This window comes from Thalia democratica, chromosome 8, assembly GCF_965202585.1.
Source record: "Thalia democratica chromosome 8, ktThaDemo2.hap1.1, whole genome shotgun sequence".
NCBI classification, from domain to species: Eukaryota; Metazoa; Chordata; class Thaliacea; order Salpida; family Salpidae; genus Thalia; species Thalia democratica.
Window position 1 is genome coordinate 3654980 of NC_139172.1, and position 21059 is coordinate 3676038.

The 21059-nt window shown below is 27.0% G+C and overlaps 2 protein-coding genes across 2 annotated transcripts; both read left to right on the plus strand.

Moving 5' to 3' along the window:
* The first annotated feature begins 3839 nt into the window (after positions 1 to 3839).
* Positions 3840 to 7269, plus strand: LOC145842394 (beta-glucuronidase-like). The gene is made up of 4 exons (XM_082949823.1): positions 3840 to 3862; positions 4654 to 5176; positions 6312 to 6509; positions 6865 to 7269. The coding sequence occupies exons 1-4, from the start codon at positions 3840 to 3842 to the stop codon at positions 7267 to 7269; spliced, it is 1149 nt and encodes a 382-aa protein (XP_082805949.1).
* Positions 7270 to 14632: 7363 nt separating this feature from the next.
* Positions 14633 to 17162, plus strand: LOC145842396 (beta-glucuronidase-like). Its single transcript, XM_082949827.1, has 3 exons — positions 14633 to 15106; positions 16202 to 16399; positions 16758 to 17162. The coding sequence occupies exons 1-3, from the start codon at positions 14633 to 14635 to the stop codon at positions 17160 to 17162; spliced, it is 1077 nt and encodes a 358-aa protein (XP_082805953.1).
* The last annotated feature ends 3897 nt before the right edge of the window (positions 17163 to 21059 follow it).

The following is a 21059-nucleotide window of genomic DNA, read 5'->3' on the forward strand; positions in this document are numbered from 1 at the left end:
TATTTTATTAAAGAAGCAAACCTACTAAGATTGACATTTGAAGATCGTCGTTGTCTTTTGCCGTACTTAACAATAAAACTTTTTGAAGTTTTGCTAAGCATGTCCGCTTTAGGAAGATACTATATTACTAATTAAAGTAAAAAATATAATATAAAAACAAGCAAAAAAGATATACAATACAATATATGTAATTAAATTAAGCACCGTTATCAAAAGTCTTTGTAGCACAGCAGTAGGAAGGTGCATCATGTAATCTTTTAGTACTAGGTTCGAATCCCATGTTGGTCACATTTTTTGTTAGTTGTGTTTACTCTTAAATTTAGTTATTATGCAACATAAAGAGTTAAGACTATTTTTTGAAACTTTACAAAAATAAAACTTTAGTTAATGTGTTTTCATGCAGTATAAAAGCTGTATAAGTTTTAAACTCCAAACTAACAGAAACTTTTTAAACATGTTAATGAACTTATAATCACTTTTAAAACAATAAAAACAAGTTTTGAACATAAAAAGATAGTTGAGTTTATATTTTAGAAGTTAGTAGATGCGACTGTGGAACGGTAGTGTAGCGGTTGAAGTCTGTGCGTTGAAAGTTAGCGATTTGGGTTACTTGTTGCTCATTTTTATTTAACTTGATATACTATACAAGTAATTTATAAAATTTACGCTTTCAAAAAGTTTCAATCAGAACTAAAATACAATTGTAATTATATTAAAATATACCAACTAGATCATTATTATTTATTAGTACTATATTCAGTCTTTATCAAAATAGATTCTTAAAACTAGTTTGCGCATTTTATCAGTAACCTACAAAGATATATAAGAATATTAAGCAAAAAACAATACTTATCATCCATCTTTAGGTTTTTCGCTGTAAAATTTAAACTTTAAGTTTCTGTACTATTATTTTCATCATATTAGTTTAATATGTCGATTTTTACTTGAAATATGCAAAAATGACAACCTTAACTCTTATTTACTTTAATATTTCCAAAAGTACTTTTAAATTACTGTCGTTATGACTTAAAGTAAATATTTTAAAAATGACTTATATTTATAAGCATTTTATAACAAAAAGTAGTAAAATTTACACGTACTTTGTTATTAAAGTTAATTAAAGCTTGGTAAATCCAAATTTTGCTTAATAAAAAAAATTAAAACTTTTGATAAGCAAAACATTAAATAAGTACTTTTTTACTATTTGTTTTAAACAAAAAAAAATCAAGTATTAAAAAGTATATTTGAGCTTCTTATGCAGCTTTTGAAAGGAAATTTTTCTCAAATATCAATATTTGCGTTAATGTTTTATGTAAAATGAGCAGCTTTATCTTCCTTCTAAGCTTATTTGAATGAAAAGTATAGTAGCCTTGTGTTAATAAACTAGTTTTAGAAACTTTCAAAAATATAAATATAATCAAAAAAAGTTAAAAATTATAGTACATAAATTTAAATTAAGATCTTAATTAAAACTCTAGTATATATCTGCTATTGATGACTGTGTTTCACGGTCTTTTAGCACCCTTCAAGCGCACATTTTAGTTTACTTTGTTTACTCTGAAAGTAAGTTGTTTACTCTGAAAGTAAGTTTAAAGTATGAAATTTTACGTGTAAAACAATAGTATCATAGTTTAATAATCATTGTTCAAATCCGGGGACTCGGGTTGGACTTACTTGTTGCCAGTTTTTTTTTTGGTAACCTAAATTACCACACTAGTAACTTAAAATAAATTATTATTTCACAAAGTTTCTATCAGAACTGAAATCTCTTTTGATAATACTTAAGTTTATAAATAATTTAAGTTTGTATAAAACTTTTCTTAAAGCTTATTCAATAAACTAACTAAAAGTTTTAAACTTGAAATATTTTAGTAATATAAATAATAGTAAAAAGTATTTTACTGTACGTGCGCTAGTAACCTTGTAAACTTTATATATTCAGTTTAAACATCAAGCTAAACGAGTTATGAGAAACCCCATAATCAAGCATAGAAAATATACTAGAAATTTAGATTAAATTGCAAATGAGATTAATTCAAATTGAATAACGCAATTTTTTTTTGATAAAAATAAACTAATCATTAAAAGTAAAAAGTTCTGTTTAAACTAAAATGATTGTTTTTTCACATTGTTAAAAAATGAAGAATTATAAAAGATAAAATAAAACTTGCTGTTTTATTCCTAAAACTGTTAAATGTTTAACTAAAACTATTTATCATAGTTAAATTTAATTTTGGTAAAAACCATAATATAAATGTAATGTTTGAAATAATCAATTATTAAATAAAAAGGCTAACAACTTTTTAACAATGTAGTGATTTTATTTAAACTAAGACTAAAATTAACTTATTATGCAAAACGTGTATAACTATAAAGTTTAAAGTTGTATATTGTTTTATTATATTTGGTCTTATTATCTTTATATGTTACAGTGGTAAAATTTCAAAATAATTTATATGTCAACTGAATGTTTTTTAAGTGCCATTGTTAGAAAAAACTCCAGCAAGCAATATTTAATAAAATTGGAAAAAAAAAGCAAACATTGAAAATTAGAATCATTTATTCATTTATGCACCAAACTATTTAGTTTATATTATCCACTTGAGCATTACTAAACTAAAAATTAAGCAGGGGTCGGCAATCCTTTATAAGTAAAAAAAATCTTACTACAAAAATGCTCGATGGCTGCACTATGTAAAAAAAAAAGTCTTGAATTTCACAACATTTTACTTTTTCCTTGTTCTATAAAAGTAAAAACAAATAAATTTTTTGTACATATTAATTAAATCTACTTACACATTTAGTTCTTTTTTTGAATATTTATTATTTTTTGAGTTCTGGCATTTAATTAAGTTTTTTTTTTGTTAATTTGAGTTGTTTTCGGTATTTGAATTGCCATAAAACCAAAAGTTTTATTTAAGTAAACAATTCTAAATAAATGTTAGACAAAAATTTACAAATTTTTTAAATTAAGTATTACGGTGTGTTACAAAACCTTTTTTGTTCTTATAAGTATTTAAGTTAAAAAAAACTATATGCTAAAAAGCGCAACACTTCAATTTTTTAAAATCGCATTTATGTGCAGTTTTTTATATTTGTTAATGATGCTTACGTTTTATATATATTTTAGAAAAAAATATTTCTAAAACTTCAGTTTAAAGTTTTGTTCAAATTATTATTTCGAGTTAAACTATAAGCTTTAATCCCTGATATGTAAAAATTAAAAATTTTAGGTGGTTTCCCTATTATTATTTACAAGCTAATTTTGGTGAAAATAAAGCATAATTTAATATTTACTAGCAATTCATAGCATATTACTTATTATTTATTAAATTAACTAATAGTTACTACTAATCTTAATTAAATTCAGTACACATATAAGAGTATATTTTTAATTACTTTTATTTTATTTTTTAAATTCAAAGTTTACTTGTTTTTACCAAGTTATAAAAAGAAAAAAGTCATGGTGGTCCATATCTTCAATTATTTTAGTTGTGACACAAAATAAGTTTATTTCTAAAGCATTAAAAAAATAATTAGTGGAAATTATATTTACTTTAACTTCATTGTTATTAAATAGAATTTGTTTTTATATTTTACACATTCATTGTTAAAGGCCATGGGTGGGGAATTGACAGTTTTAATTAAAATTTGTCTTAGTTTAAAAACTAGCTGCTAGTTGTTTTTATTGCATCCTGATATTCAAAATAACTTTTGAAAAATATGAGTTTAAATTTGATAAGTTCAATAGGTGTCTTCTGGAAGGCCATGCTTAAAAATGCTAAAAATACTGAGTACTTTGATATATGTTTCCTTTTACAGCTTTTTACATAATCATTATGAAACCTTCGCAGTCTAATCTGTATTTCTCATGGAAAAATCTTATTTAGGAAATGTTTTTACCTTAAAAAAATTTTAGTCTTTTGAAAAAAATCAATAATTTAAAACTTCATTGTGAATTGCTTACTTTTTATTCATCAAACTGTTAATCATGCAAGGAACATATCTTTAAAAATTTAGTTCTCTAGAGTAAAATCCTTAGATGCAAGAGATATTTTTTAAGTTTAAAAAAATTAGTCACGACAAGTTGTTCTCTAAAATCTGTATTACAAAAATTTTTTATAACTGACTGAAGCGTGGGGCACATGTACGACCTCCACGTGAAATTCATTAAAAAAAAAACAGTTTAAACATTAAAGTTTAATTCAACTTAGCTGTTTGTTTAAATTTGTTCACATTAGCTATGTTTTTAGAGCTTAGTTGGTTTATTTTATAATTTTGAAGTTTTTTACCAATTACTTTTTAGATTAAAAAATTTAGCAGTTTGTTCACATATTTTATTGTTTGTTTATTTAAAGTTAATTCAAATTTTCTCATGACTAAAACTTAGCTTTAAGCTATAAGTTACTATCCATATATTCATAGTAGAATTATGTTTTACAAGTTATTGAGTTGATAATAACTTTTATTTTACAAGTTATTGAGTTGATTATAACTTTTATTTTACAATTTTTATATATTATTTCCTCGCTGCACTAAACATAATAACACTTAATACCCTAAATGATTTCTAAAGGAAATTTCCTTACTTTAAAAAAGTGTCACGCTAAATCGGTAAAAATTAGTCTAAATCTGAAATTGGCCGGATCGAAGTTGTTCGACCGAAGCTGTGGTGGTCGGTGGGGATGAACAGAAGCGTGGGGCACATGTACAACCTTCACGTGAAATTGTCAGATGGCGACGAGTACCAGCTGCTGGTTGGTATCAGGTGCGGGTGGACGGCACCAGGTTCCTCATTAACAACCGGCCCTTCTACTTTCTGGGCGTCGGCAAGCACGAGGACTGGGTGACGAGGGGGAAGGGTTTCGATTGGTCCTCCGTCGTCAAGGACTTCAACCTGCTGGAGTGGTTGGGGGTCAACTCGTTCAGGACCTCCCACTACCCGTACAGCGAGGAGGTGATGCGGATGTGCGACAAACGGGGCGTCGTCGTCATCAATGAGTGTCCCGCCGTCGGCATGAAGTACGAAGAAACGTTCAGTGACGTCACCATGCTGCACCACAAGGCGGTCATGCGTGAAATGACGTCACGGGACTACAACCACCCGTCCGTTGTCATGTGGTCGGTTGCCAACGAGCCCAAGTCGAACACTGAAGCGACTGCTAATTATTTTAAAGTTTGTTGAACTTTTTATTTTGTTAACATCACGTAATATAATTATTTTAATTCATTTGTTTGGCTCATTCGTTTTTACATGTTAATAAAAACTTTTTTTTGTGTTAGTAGGTTTAGTATGAGTATTATTTGTACTTTGATTTGATGAGTTAGGTTTAGAATAATTTTTGTAAAATATGTTCGTTCTTAGTATATGTTTAAAAGTTCCCTAATTTATAGTTAGTAGTTGTCAATTTTATAATGTTTTTATTTTATTTTTTGGTTCTGAGGTTTGCTGTTTTAAAAAAACTTAAATAGTAAACTTGTTAATTTACTTTAAATATTTTTTTTATAATTTAATGTTTAACTTTTTTTTTGTAAATAAATAATAAGTACTTCAGTTCAAATAAGAAAATATTTTCATAATTGTATTAAAGAAAATGTTATATCTTTATGTTCTGAAGAAGAAGAGTAAAAGTAACGTTGTTGTTTTTCAATATATGTTTTTTGTTAATCTTACCTATATATATTCATAGAATATTGAAAAAATTCTAAAAATTTGTTAAACTTTATTTCTCCACTATATGACTAAAAAAAATAATCTGTCATTTAATCTAGCAACCTTTTAAAGAACTCAATTGAACTATTTTAACATATTATAGATAAACATTGTAAGACGTTAGTTTTCAATATTTAAGTCCTATTTAAGCTGTTTTTATTTAACCTTGTAATATTTCAAAACTACATTTTACACATTTAAATATTTTAATTTAACAAAATTATTAATCTAAAACTTTAAACATTATAAGAAAATTTATATTTAATTATTTAAAAAGTGCTTACTTGTGCATTTTTAAAAAGTTATTCAAAATAAAACTAGTTTTTTCAGGCATTGAAAGCACGGCATAAGTTTGAAAAAGGTTTAATTAAATTAGTTCACCTACTAAACTTTTGCTTTGAAAATTTTTACATCAATAGATTGTGTCAACAACTTGTTTATCTTGTTACTTTGTTCAAATATAATGTTAGTTTTTCTTGTTGTAATTACACGCCTTTAGTCGACATCAACATCAAAGAAACGATTACTTTACATAAAAAACTAAAGAATATATTTAAAAAGCTTGTGAGTTAAAAACAATTTTTTGTATTTTCCATAGGAAGTGATGGAGTACACCCGCCAACTTGACAGCACAAGACCAGTGACGTTCGCTTGCAACGCCGGTTCAGATCACGACATGGCAAGTCAGTATTGTGACGTCATATCGGTGAACAACTACCAGTCATGGTACAACGATTACGGCCACACTGAGCTCATACAGGCGCGACTCACCGACTACTTTCAAAAATGGAATCAGGTTGGTTTTCAAAGAATTAGAAACATTTATAATGGCTTCAACTTGTTTAAATTTTTAGTATAGTTTTTTTTTAAGTAGTGGGTATAGTTGTTAACAAACTTATCATATTTAAATCTTTAGTATTGTAATGCTACTGCATCACTTAAATCACATTATAGTTTAATAATTCTTTAAATATGTTTGATACATAGTTTAATAGCTTAATTGAAGCTGGAATATTACTTTAACAAAGTTGTTCAAAAAAAGAATTAGAACAAACCACTGAAAATGTATTATTTTCCAAGAACAAACGCATAAACTACATTTATTATGCCTGAGCAACACACCAAACCCTACATACAGTTTTATTTTGCAGAAATTGAAGAAACCGATAATCCTCACCGAATTCGGAGCCGGATCCGTCTCAGGATTCCACGCAAACCCGCCACTCATGTACAGCGAGGACTACCAACACGAGCTGATCCAGCAACACTTCGGCGTGTTCAAGCGACTGTGCACAATACAACACCCCTACCTAACAGGATCCATGGTGTGGAACTTCGCCGACTTCCAGACCGCCCAAGGACCCAAGAGGGCGCAGGGTAACCGCAAGGGGCTGTTTACCAGGGACAGGCAGCCGAAAAGTTCAGCGCACTTGGTGAGGAGGCAGTACTTGGAGTGGAGGAATCAGTCCATTTGGGAGAAAACTACAGACAAGATTAATTATAAAAACTTCAATTTGAAATACGAATTCGAGCGTGAAGTTTCTGTTATCAACTAACTTTTACTTTAAATATTAAATAATTTTGTTTTGAATATTTAATCATATCTGTTAACAACTTAAAATAATTTATACAGTCATTTTTTAGATTTTTTTTTATTACCTTATGTATTTTCTTAAAAATGTTGAGGTAAAGTCCACCGTGTTATATTATGATTTTAAGTTTACAATTTTCTGTTGTCACTTTTTTTTTCTATCATTTGAGTAACCTTCTGTAGTTACATTTTTTAAACTACTTGTTACAACTTCCTAGGTTGTTTTATGTAATTGATTTATTGTAAACTAGTTTTATAGTTTTTTATGTTAAACTAAATAAGCTTCGTAAAAGTTTTAAAGGTTTTTTTTCTGTGAATAATTATAAAAACGACTGAAATAAAAGTGACATTTTGTATTATTCAAATCATTTTTGTTACGATACTTAATAATAAAAGTCACTTATCGCTTCATTAACTTAATTAAGTTTTATCTTTTGTTTCGATTAAACAAACAGTACTTCAATAATTCTGTAATACCTGTTGTAACAACTTTTGAAGTAAGTTAATTTTCTTCAAACATGGGCTTACTTGGATTGGAGTAATTAAAGAGACAATTTTATTGTCTTGTGCAGTTTTGTGCAGTTTTGCTTTAAAAATAAAAAGATTGCTATTCATTTGTTGTGTCTTGTTTAATTAAAGTATACTTATCTATTTGTATATACTCCAAGAAGTCAAATAATACCCAGTGCTTTTTTTACTGTCAAACAGTTTCCCCATAGAAAGTTCCCTCATTTGTATTAAAAGACAACCTGGTCTCAAGTAGTCAACTACTCCGAACTTATCTTGTAGTACGAACCATACATGGTTCAATAATATAGGCTTCAAGGGCTCCTTTTTTTATTCAGCAAGATCAAAAGTTGTTTAATCGAATAGAATACTTTAAAATTTATTTAAATTCTTTTTTTAGCGCATACATAACGGCATTAAACTCTTTTAAGCACTGCCTACAGACAGGGTTTTAAACAGCTAAATTCAAAGTAATATATATTTTGTTGCTCTCCAAACAGTTGATCCAGAAATTGTTTCTTTTATAGACTGAATTTTTGCACTTCAAGAAAAGTTCAGGGATTGAAATTTATTTCTGTTAAAAATAAATTAAAGTTTTAATAATATTTTCTTATGACATACTACATCTTATATATAACATCTTACATATAACTACTATATTTTAAAGTTTTAAGTGGGCTTAGTAATTTTATTTAGAGCTTGTCACTCTTTCAAACAAAAAAGCAATGCTGATTGAGCAAAATTCAGTATTGAATTTTTTAAGCTAGTTTAAATTAAAAACATATAATTATGTTGGCTAAAAGCTAATTAAGAAAATAATAAAGTATAATGTTATGCTTATGTATAAGTTTATAATGTAAATGTGGTGAAAAAGAGTATGGCCTGCTAGGGACTTAAATGTTATTAATATGGGCTACAAATAAAACAATAGTATAAATTAAAAAGAAATGATAGTTATAGTTTGCATAGTAACAAAAAAAAAAAAATGTTGCAAATTGTAGAAAATTGATAAAAATGCATTTGAAAGGGTATATTACGTACATAGGTGTTTTAAGTGAAAAAAATAATTTGGCTAAGTATGAGTCAAGGCTAAATTTAAGGGGTTGGTGGGTGGGGGATAGGGACGGCATGGTCGCAGAGACACCGTGTGGTGAAAAAACAAGCAAATTTTTTTAATTTAAATTTTTTTAGAACGGTTATGGTGCAATCTCTGGAGAAGTCTGTGATTCGGTGGCGCCACCTAGCGGTTGAAAGTTTTAATTCTTAATTTATGTGTAATCAAGCAGCACGTAGATATTTTTTCTTCAAGTTAGAGCTTTAAAAACCTCAACATTTCGTCTACTAATTTGAAGTAAACTGTTTTAAATATATTTTACTTGATATACCGCATGTAATAAAAGTTAAGTCTTAAAAAATTTCGGTTTAAATTTTAATAAAAAATAAGTAATAAAACAAAATAAAACAAACTTCGTTTAGTTTGAGCTTAAAAAACCTGAGAATTTCATAACATTTGTTTTAAATTAAGTTTAAATTAAATGGTTTTTACTATTTATTACTAGAAAGAAAAGTATAAGCAAAGTTTAGTTTTTAATTTTCTTACTTAAGAACCAAAATAGGTGTTTGATAAATAACTTCGAAAGCATGTAATTTTCTAAGATATAAAAGTAATTGTAGTATTTTTCGTGTAAAAAACATGTGTGATATTTATATGAACTTATTGACTTACTGACAGTTTCATCTAGTTGACGTTTAGCCTATAAACCGTTTGTTCAACATATTTGTTTGATAACAGGTCAAAAATTGTCAATAAGTTGTATATTACTAAAAGCTATCTGTTTTCTCTTTTTGTAGTATTGCTTAGTTTCACTAATACTAGCAACCTAAAAAGTCATTATATCAGTTAGTTTACATTATATTAGATTTCGTTGCAGTTTTCAAATACATTTTAAAAGTTTTTTTTTAAGATTCGAACGCATTAAAATAAAGCAAGATAAGGAATAAACTTTCTTTTTGCATTTAATTTTTTTCAAGTTGTTTTTGTATGCTTAAATGAAGTTAGAAATAAGTAGTATTTCCTTACTTAAGAAGAGCTGAACAGTAAACTAGTCAGTAGTATATTGCTGAGTTGAGAAAATAACTACGAAAACTAGTATTCTTAAATTTAAGAAGAAATTATAAAAAGTTGTCTTTTTGATTATAAATAGAATAAAAAATTAAGGTTATAGCAACACAGCAAACACAGCTTAATTAATTTTGAACAGTTGTAGATCATTTAGTTTTATACAAAGCTAATTTATGAAAGAAAGTTTTATATCCAAAGTATTAAAACTGGCATGAGCTTATTTAGAATCAATTAACGAAATAAATTTGCTATTTTTACAGTATATTTTTAAAACATTAAATTTAGATAATCAAGTTTATTAAGTCAAAATCAGTTGCGATGATAAGAACGCAAATGGCTCTGTCGGTAGAGCGTCAGGTTGGAACTGCAGACGTTATTGGTTCGAATCTTGGTAGTAACTTTTTTTTTTTCCTTCTTGTTAAATTTAGTTTTTACGTTGATTAGTTGAACAATACCTGTTAGATGATTATAACATAATTCATAATGTTAACCATATAACTTTGTTCATTTTAATTCACGAGAGTACTATTTTATTAAAGAAGCAAACCTACTAAGATTGACATTTGAAGATCGTCGTTGTCTTTTGCCGTACTTAACAATAAAACTTTTTGAAGTTTTGCTAAGCATGTCCGCTTTAGGAAGATACTATATTACTAATTAAAGTAAAAAATATAATATAAAAACAAGCAAAAAAGATATACAATACAAGATATGTAATTAAATTAAGCACCGTAATCAAAAGTCTTCGTAGCACAGCAGTAGGAAGGTGCATCATGTAGTCTTTTAGTACTAGGTTCGAATCCCATGTTGGTCACATTTTTTGTTAGTTGTGTTTACTCTTAAATTTAGTTATTATGCAACATAAAGAGTTAAGACTATTTTTTGAAACTTTACAAAAATAAAACTTTAGTTAATGTGTTTTCATGCAGTATAAAAGCTGTATAAGTTTTAAACTCCAAACTAACAGAAACTTTTTAAACATGTTAATGAACTTATAATCACTTTTAAAACAATAAAAACAAGTTTTGAACATAAAAAGATAGAAAATATCAGATAGTTGAGTTTATATTTTAGAAGTTAGTAGATGCGACTGTGGAACGGTAGTGTAGCGGTTGAAGTCTGTGCGTTGAAAGCTAGCGATTTGGGTTACTTGTTGCTCATTTTTATTTAACTTGATATACTATACAAGTAATTTATAAAATTTACGCTTTCAAAAAGTTTCAATCAGAACTAAAATACAATTGTAATTATATTAAAATATACCAACTAGATCATTATTATTTATTAGTACTATATTCAGTCTTTATCAAAATAGATTCTTAAAACTAGTTTGCGCATTTTATCAGTAACCTACAAAGATATATAAGAATATTAAGCAAAAAACAATACTTATCATCCATCTTTAGGTTTTTCGCTGTAAAATTTAAACTTTAAGTTTCTGTACTATTATTTTCATCTTAAAAAGAAGGATTAGTTTAATATGTCGATTTTTACTTGAAATATGCAAAAATGACAACCTTAACTCTTATTTACTTTAATATTTCCAAAAGTACTTTTAAATTACTGTCGTTATGACTTAAAGTAAATATTTTAAAAATGACTTATATTTATAAGCATTTTATAACAAAAAGTAGTAAAATTTACACGTACTTTGTTATTAAAGTTAATTAAAGCTTGGTAAATCCAAATTTTGCTTAATAAAAAAAATTAAAACTTTTGATAAGCAAAACATTAAATAAGTACTTTTTTACTATTTGTTTTAAACAAAAAAAAAATCAAGTATTAAAAAGTATATTTGAGCTTCTTATGCAGCTTTTGAAAGGAAATTTTTCTCAAATATCAATATTTGCGTTAATGTTTTATGTAAAATGAGCAGCTTTATCTTCCTTCTAAGCTTATTTGAATGAAAAGTATAGTAGCCTTGTGTTAATAAACTAGTAATAGAAACTTTCAAAAATATAAATATAATCAAAAAAAGTTAAAAATTATAGTACATAAATTTAAATTAAGATCTTAATTAAAACTCTAGTATATATCTGCTATTGATGACTGTGTTTCACGGTCTTTTAGCACCCTTCAAGCGCACATTTTAGTTTACTTTGTTTACTCTGAAAGTAAGTTGTTTACTCTGAAAGTAAGTTTAAAGTATGAAATTTTACGTGTAAAACAATAGTATCATCATAGTTTAATAATCATTGTTCAAATCCGGGGACTCGGGTTGGACTTACTTGTTGCCAGTTTTTTTTTGGTAACCTAAATTACCACACTAGTAACTTAAAATAAATTATTATTTCACAAAGTTTCTATCAGAACTGAAATCTCTTTTGATAATACTTAAGTTTATAAATAATTTAAGTTTGTATAAACTTTTTCTTAAAGCTTATTCAATAAACTAACTAAAAGTTTTAAACTTGAAATATTTTAGTAATATAAATAATAGTAAAAAGTATTTTACTGTACGTGCGCTAGTAACCTTGTAAACTTTATATATTCAGTTTAAACATCAAGCTAAACGAGTTATGAGAAACCCCATAATCAAGCATAGAAAATATACTAGAAATTTAGATTAAATTGCAAATGAGATTAATTCAAATTGAATAACGCAATTTTTTTTTGATAAAAATAAACTAATCATTAAAAGTAAAAAGTTCTGTTTAAACTAAAATGATTGTTTTTTCACATTGTTAAAAAATGAAGAATTATAAAAGATAAAATAAAACTTGCTGTTTTATTCCTAAAACTGTTAAATGTTTAACTAAAACTATTTATCATAGTTAAATTTAATTTTGGTAAAAACCATAATATAAATGTAATGTTTGAAATAATCAATTATTAAATAAAAAGGCTAACAACTTTTTAACAATGTAGTGATTTTATTTAAACTAAGACTAAAATTAACTTATTATGCAAAACGTGTATAACTATAAAGTTTAAAGTTGTATATTGTTTTATTATATTTGGTCTTATTATCTTTATATGTTACAGTGGTAAAATTTCAAAATAATTTATATGTCAACTGAATGTTTTTTAAGTGCCATTGTTAGAAAAAACTCCAGCAAGCAATATTTAATAAAATTGGAAAAAAAAAGCAAACATTGAAAATTAGAATCATTTATTCATTTATGCACCAAACTATTTAGTTTATATTATCCACTTGAGCATTACTAAACTAAAAATTAAGCAGGGGTCGGCAATCCTTTATAAGTAAAAAAAATCTTACTACAAAGTGCAGCTCGATGGCTGCACTATGTAAAAAAAAAAGTCTTGAATTTCACAACATTTTACTTTTTCCTTGTTCTATAAAAGTAAAAACAAATAAATTTTTTGTACATATTAATTAAATCTACTTACACATTTAGTTCTTTTTTTGAATATTTATTATTTTTTGAGTTCTGGCATTTAATTAAGTTTTTTTTTTGTTAATTTGAGTTGTTTTCGGTATTTGAATTGCCATAAAACCAAAAGTTTTATTTAAGTAAACAATTCTAAATAAATGTTAGACAAAAATTTACAAATTTTTTAAATTAAGTATTACGGTGTGTTACAAAACCTTTTTTGTTCTTATAAGTATTTAAGTTAAAAAAAACTATATGCTAAAAAGCGCAACACTTCAATTTTTTAAAATCGCATTTATGTGGAGTTTTTTATATTTGTTAATGATGCTTAAGTTTTATATATATTTTAGAAAAAAATATTTCTAAAACTTCAGTTTAAAGTTTTGTACAAATTATTATTTCGAGTTAAACTATAAGCTTTAATTCCTGATATGTAAAAATTAAAAATTTTAGGTGGTTTCCCTATTATTATTTACAAGCTAATTTTGGTGAAAATAAAGCATAATTTAATATTTACTAGCAATTCATAGCATATTACTTATTATTTATTAAATTAACTAATAGTTACTACTAATCTTAATTAAATTCAGTACACATATAAGAGTATATTTTTAATTACTTTTATTTTATTTTTTAAATTCAAAGTTTACTTGTTTTTACCAAGTTATAAAAAGAAAAAAGTCATGGTGGTCCATATCTTCAATTATTTTAGTTGTGACACAAAATAAGTTTATTTCTAAAGCATTAAAAAATTATTGGTGGAAATTATATTTACTTTAACTTCATTGTTATTAAATAGAATTTGTTTTTATATTTTACACATTCATTGTTAAAGGCCATGGGTGGGGAATTGACAGTTTTAATTAAAATTTGTCTTAGTTTAAAAACTAGCTGCTAGTTGTTTTTATTGCATCCTGATATTCAAAATAACTTTTGAAAAATATGAGTTTAAATTTGATAAGTTCAATAGGTGTCTTCTGGAAGGCCATGCTTAAAAATGCTAAAAATACTGAGTACTTTGATATATGTTTCCTTTTACAGCTTTTTACATAATCATTATGAAACCTTCGCAGTCTAATCTGTATTTCTCATGGAAAAATCTTATTTAGGAAATGTTTTTACCTTAAAAAAATTTTAGTCTTTTGAAAAAAATCAATAATTTAAAACTTCATTGTGAATTGCTTACTTTTTATTCATCAAACTGTTAATCATGCAAGGAACATATCTTTAAAAATTTAGTTCTCTAGAGTAAAATCCTTAGATGCAAGAGATATTTTTTAAGTTTAAAAAAATTAGTCACGACAAGTTGTTCTCTAAAATCTGTATTACAAAAATTTTTTATAACTGACTGAAGCGTGGGGCACATGTACGACCTCCACGTGAAATTGTTGGATGGCGACGAGTACCAGCTGCCGGTTGGTATCAGGTCGGTGCGGGTGGACGGCACCAGGTTCCTCATAAACAACCGGCCCTTCTACTTCCTGGGCGTGGGCAAGCACGATGACTGGGTGACGAGGGGGAAGGGTTTCGATTGGTCCTCCGTCGTCAAGGACTTCAACCTGCTGGAGTGGTTGGGGGCCAACTCGTTCAGAACCTCCCACTACCCGTACAGCAAGGAGGTGATGCGGATGTGCGACGAGCGGGGCGTCGTCGTCATCGATGAGTGCCCCGCCGTCGGCATGAAGTACGAAGAAACGTTCAGTGACGTCACCATGCTGCACCACAAGGCGGTCATGCGTGAAATGACGTCACGGGACTACAACCACCCGTCCATTGTCATGTGGTCGGTTGCCAACGAGCCCAAGTCGAACACTGAAGCGACTGCAAATTATTTTAAAGTTTGTTGAACTTTTTATTTTTTTAACATCACGTAACATAATTATTTTAATTCATTTGTTCGGCTCATTTGTTTTATTTTTTTTTTGTTAGTATGTTTAGTATGAGTATAATTTGTACTTTGATTTGATGAGTTAAACTTAGAATAATTTTTGTAAATCATAGTATATTTTTGATAGTTCCCTAATTTATAGTTAGTAGTTGTCAGTTTTATAATGTTTTTATTTTATTTTTGGTTCTGAGGTTTGCTGTTTTAAAAAAACTTAAATAGTAAACTTGTTAATTTACTTTCAAATTTTTTTTATAATTTAATGTTTAACTTTTTTTTGTAAATAAATAATAATTACTTCAGTTCAAATAAGAAAATATTTTCATAATTGTATAAAAAAAATGTTATATCTTCATGTTCTGAAGAAGAAGAGTAAAAGTAACGTTGTTGTTTTTCAATATATGTTGTTTGTTAACCTTACCTATAGTTCATTGTATAATGAAAAAGTTCTAAAAATTTGTTAAACTTTATTTCTCCACTATATGATTAATAATCTGTCATTTAATCTAGCAACCTTTTAAAGAACTCAATTGAACTATTTTAACTTATTATAGATAAACATTGTTAGACGTTAGTTTTTAATATTTAAGTCCTATTTAAGCTGTTTTTATTTAACCTTGTAATATTTTCAAAACTACATTTTACACATTTAAATATTTTAATTTTACAAAATTATTAATCTAAAACTTTAAACATTATAAGAAAATTTATATTTTATTATTTAAAAAGTGCTTACTTGTGTTTTAAAAAGTTATTCAAATTAAAACTAGTTTTTTTCAGGTATTAAAAGCACGGCATAAGTTTGAAAAAGGTTTAATTAAATTAGTTCACCTACTAAACTTTTGCTTAGAAAATTTTTACATCAATAGATTGTGTCAACAACTTGTTTATCTTGTTACTTTGTTCAAATATAATGTTAGTTGTTCTTGTTGTAATTACACGCCTTTAGTCGACATCAACATCAAAGAAATAATTTCTTTACATATAAAACTAAAGAATATATTTAAAAAGCTTGTGAGTTAAAAACAATTTTTTGTATTTTCCATAGGAAGTGATGGAGTACACCCGCCAGCTTGACAGCACAAGACCAGTGACGTTCGCTTGCAACGCCGGTTCAGATCACGACATGGCAAGTCAGTATTGTGACGTCATATCGGTGAACAACTACCAGTCATGGTACAACGATTACGGCCACACTGAGCTCATACAGGCGCGACTCACCGACTACTTTCAAAAATGGAATCAGGTTGGTATTCAAAGAATTAGAAACATTTATAATGACTTTAACTTATTTAAATTTTTAGTATAGTTTTTTTTTTTAAGTAGTGGGTATAGTTGTTAACAAACTTATCATATTTAAATCTTTAGTATTGTAATGCTATTGCATCACTTAAATCACATTATAGGTTAATAGTTCTTTAAATATGTTTGATACATAGTTTAATAGCTTAATTGAAGCTGGATTATTACTTTAACAAAGTTGTTCAAAAAAAGAATTAGAACAAACCACTAAAAATGTATTATTTATCAAGAACAAACGCATAAACTATATTTATTATGCCTGAGCAACACATCAAACCCCTACACACAGTTTTATTTTGCAGAAGTTGAAGAAACCGATAATCCTCACCGAGTTCGGAGCCGGATCCGTCTCAGGGTTCCACGCAAGCCCGCCACTCATGTACAGCGAGGACTACCAACACGAGCTGATCCAGCAACACTTCGGCGTGTTCAAGCGACTGTGCACACTCCAACACCCCTACCTCACCGGATCCATGGTGTGGAACTTCGCCGACTTCCACACCGCCCAAGGACCCAAGAGGGCGCAGGGCAACCGCAAGGGGCTGTTTACCAGGGACAGGCAGCCGAAAAGGTCAGTGCACTTGGTCAGGAAGCAGTACTTGGAGTGGAGGAATCAGTCCATTTGGGAGAAAACTACAGACGAGACTGATGATAAAAACTTCAATTTGAAATACGAATTCGAGCGTGAAGTTTCTGTTATCAACTAACTTTTACTTTAAATATTAAATAATTTTGTTTTTGAATTGTTAATCATATCTAATAACAACTTAAAAAATTTTATACAGTCATTTTTTAGATTTTTTTTTATTACCTTATGTATTTTCTTAAAAATGCTGAAATAAAGTCCACCGTGTTATATGATTTTAAGTTTACAATTTTCTGTTGTCACTGTTTTTTTCTATCATTTTGAATAACCTTCTGTAATAACATTTTAAAATGATTAAAACTTCCTAGGTTGTTTTATGTAATTGATTTATTGTAAACTAGTTTTATAGTTTTTTATTTAAAACTAAATAAGCTTCGTAAAAGTTTTAAAGGTTTTTTTTTCTGTGAATAATTATAAAAACGACTGAAATAAAAGTGACATTTTGTATTATTCAAATCATTTTTGTTACGAAACTTAATAATAAAAGTCACTTATCGCTTCATTAACTTAATTAAGTTTTATCTTTTGTTTCGATTAAACAGACAGTACTACTAATTATGATACTGAAAATTTTACTAAAAAAGTTGACCCGTTACTTTTAAATGGGTGGCAACCCTAATACAAATAAACTAAATTTATAATAATTTTTTTACGTAATTTTTACTTTAAACTTAAAACTATTTTTTTTTAAATCAAAATAACATTCAAAAATCCGAGTAAGGACTTAGTTTAAACAAGTCTGAGGCCTTAAAATTTCACTTATTTTTTATATTTTTTTAGCTCTTAGTTTAAACTAAATTACTTTAAATAAAAAAAGTAAAATAAAATCACTATTTTTGGAAAATCGAAAAGCTGTACAATAATTAATTAGTAGTATTCCCGGATGAGTAATACTCGTCTTTATAAAAATTATTCGATTTTATCCACTTTTAGTGTTAGTTTATTTGTCACTAAAACTTTTGGATGGAGATAATACAAGTTTAAACTTTTCTTAACGAAGATTTTAAATTGTATATCTAAGGGTTCACAGTTTATCCATAACTGGAGAAAAATGCTTTAAATTTTTTTCTTAAGAATTTAAGATCAAAAGAACCAGCTTTAAAGGAATTTAGGTTTGTTGCTTCAATTTGTCTATTACGTTAAGTAAACTTTTATGAGGCCGTTTGAGGATTGCTTAAATGAAGTTTTGAAAGTAATCAAAAGTTAACCGTGTGAAAAATAAAAGATTATTAACAACCTTAATTTTTAAATGTTTAAACTTGTTTTAAATGGTTTAGAAAATTATATTTTAATTCTTTTTTAATAAATTGTTAGTTAAAAAGATACACTTTTAGCTCTTTTTTTTTTTAAACTACAAATGAATAAACTTATGTATATTTAGCACATTTTTCAGTCTCTTACTTGCCAAACTTTTGAACATTAAAAAACAATAGAATGTTTGAAATAAAACTGAGGATAATTTAATAAACCAAAATAACTTATAAGTTTTGTAGGTAATTATAAAATAACAGACAACTATCACCAGTTACTGTTTTTTTTGCAACTATGTTTTTCTGATATACTTATAGCCGGTTTACGGCAACCATATATTAATAGTTTTAATTTTATATAAAACATTTCATAATTCATCCACTAAAAAAAAACTCGCATCTACTAAACGTCAAAATCAAAAAAAAATAGTTGAAATAAAAAGTGAATTTGTTTTATATTTAAGTAAACTTTAAAAGAATAATTTTCGTAAGAAAAAAAAACGCATAAAGCAAAAACTTTTTAGAAAGCAACTACTTTTGATAACTTTGTCCTATATTTTTTGTTTAAATCAATTGATTTAGGTTTTGGCTGCATTAAAACTGTGTTTTAGAATTTATAAATATTGTTTTTTAATAGTTTCCTTTTTCTAGTTCCGCGCAATTTGCTTCATGTTCAGTTAGTGTAATAAATTTAATCAATAAAATGAACAAAAGTTTTCAAATACAAACTATTCATTAATCTACAAATTAATCAAACAATCATTCTATTTTCATTATTGTACCTTGAGTATAGTCTGCATGATTTATTAAGTTAGTACTGAATAAAAAACATAAGTTTATTAATACAGTAAAACACCAAAATGTTCTTAATTTCAGACACATTAATCATTTATATACAAACGTTAGCCTGTAAATGGATATTTATTTTTTGCTTGACTTTTACTTCTTCTGAAAATTATAAGTGATATAAGATAGGTATAAAAAAAAATTTAAGTATTGGTACATTTTGATTCAGTATTTATTTTTCAAAATTTATTACCTTAAGGTAATGCATTCTAAAATAGATATCAAAATGTTATGAATAAAAACTGAAGTTTTGAAAACTGTTAGTTTTTCACATAATTTTCAAAAATAACTGCTATACCACACTTTTTTGATATAACATGATAGTTGTTTGATAGACAAACTTATAAACTAAAAAAAAATGTTATTGTATGAGGTATTTGTCATATTTAACTTAAAGTACAAAAAAGCTTATCTACGCTGAAAATTAACACATTTCTATGAATACAAGTATTTTGATGATCTAAATGATGTAATAGTGTTCAATACATTTTATAACTTTACAGCGTTAGTTTATTACCTCACATTATGGATGTCAGATTGCAGATTGATTGCACCGTAGTTGCTAAGAAGGTTGACGGATCTGATTACGTATTTCATGGAAGTCGTTCGGTCCACACCAAGTCTGATCAGCAAAAATGGGATCATTTGAAAAATAAATTAGTGGGTGAAGAATGCAAAAGAATTTTGAAAAAAATCATCAAAAAGTCTGATTCTAAATACAAAGATTATTCCAAGAAAATGACTGAAGATGGATACACACATCACTGCATGGAAATGGGAGGTGGTTTTGTTCAACTCAAAGATAAAACTTTGCGCGGATCTTTGGGCAATTTAATCAACATGTTCTCAGTTGCTTGTCCGAAAGAAAAGGTGGCGAATATTTTTGTCAAATTGATATTCGATAACACAGAGATTCCTTCAACTGACAATGTTTCACTAACTGTCAATATGTCACCAACCGTCAATGTTTCATCATCTGACCATGTTACATCAACTGTCAATGTTACATCAACTGACAAAACGTCATAAATTGTTAATATGTCATTGTCACTTGCCAACATGTCATCGATGTATTCAAAAGCTAATCAATTCCTTTTTTTTTTCTGTGATACAACTTGAGTTATTTTAATAATTTTCGATCTTTAAGTTTTTTTTGAAAGTCTGAGTTGTATGTTAAATATTATCTAATGTGTTCATATGCTAATAAACACGCAACTTGAATTGCTATGTGTTATTATCTGGACTAAATAGTTTTTTTTATCTAACCAAAATTGTACATGTAGTTCTAAGAACAGAAAATAAAAATAAGTTTTGAGGTTATATAAATTTAAAGCTTGCTTAATACTTTTTTATTTTTTAGCAAGATAAGCGTAAGTTTTTAACAGCAGTTAGTTATAAGACTTAGTCTGTATGTTATCAAATATATTGGGTAGGAAATGTGATTAAATGTCTTTATTTCATATTCAAAGGGAGTAATTGTATTTTTGAAACACCATATTATGTTTTCAAATTTCACAAATAGTTAACACCTAATATTTAGAACATCAAATTAGTTATAAGGGAAAATATAAATTTTTGTTTAGAAATTGAAATTAGATCATTTAATAAAATTTAAACTATTTCGTAAATGACAAACATAGTAAAGGCATCTTTTATATATAATAAGATACTAAAATACTCTTACAACGAAAATAAACTATTAGAAAATTTAAACTGTTTTCGGAAACTTAGAATTAAAACGCCTTTCAATATTTTAAAACTTGTATCAGAAAATTACCAAATTCACTGATTAAATTTATTTTAACTTAAAGCATTATAACCGGTTTCAAATTTTATTTTGCAAATTTACAAGTTCGCCGGTC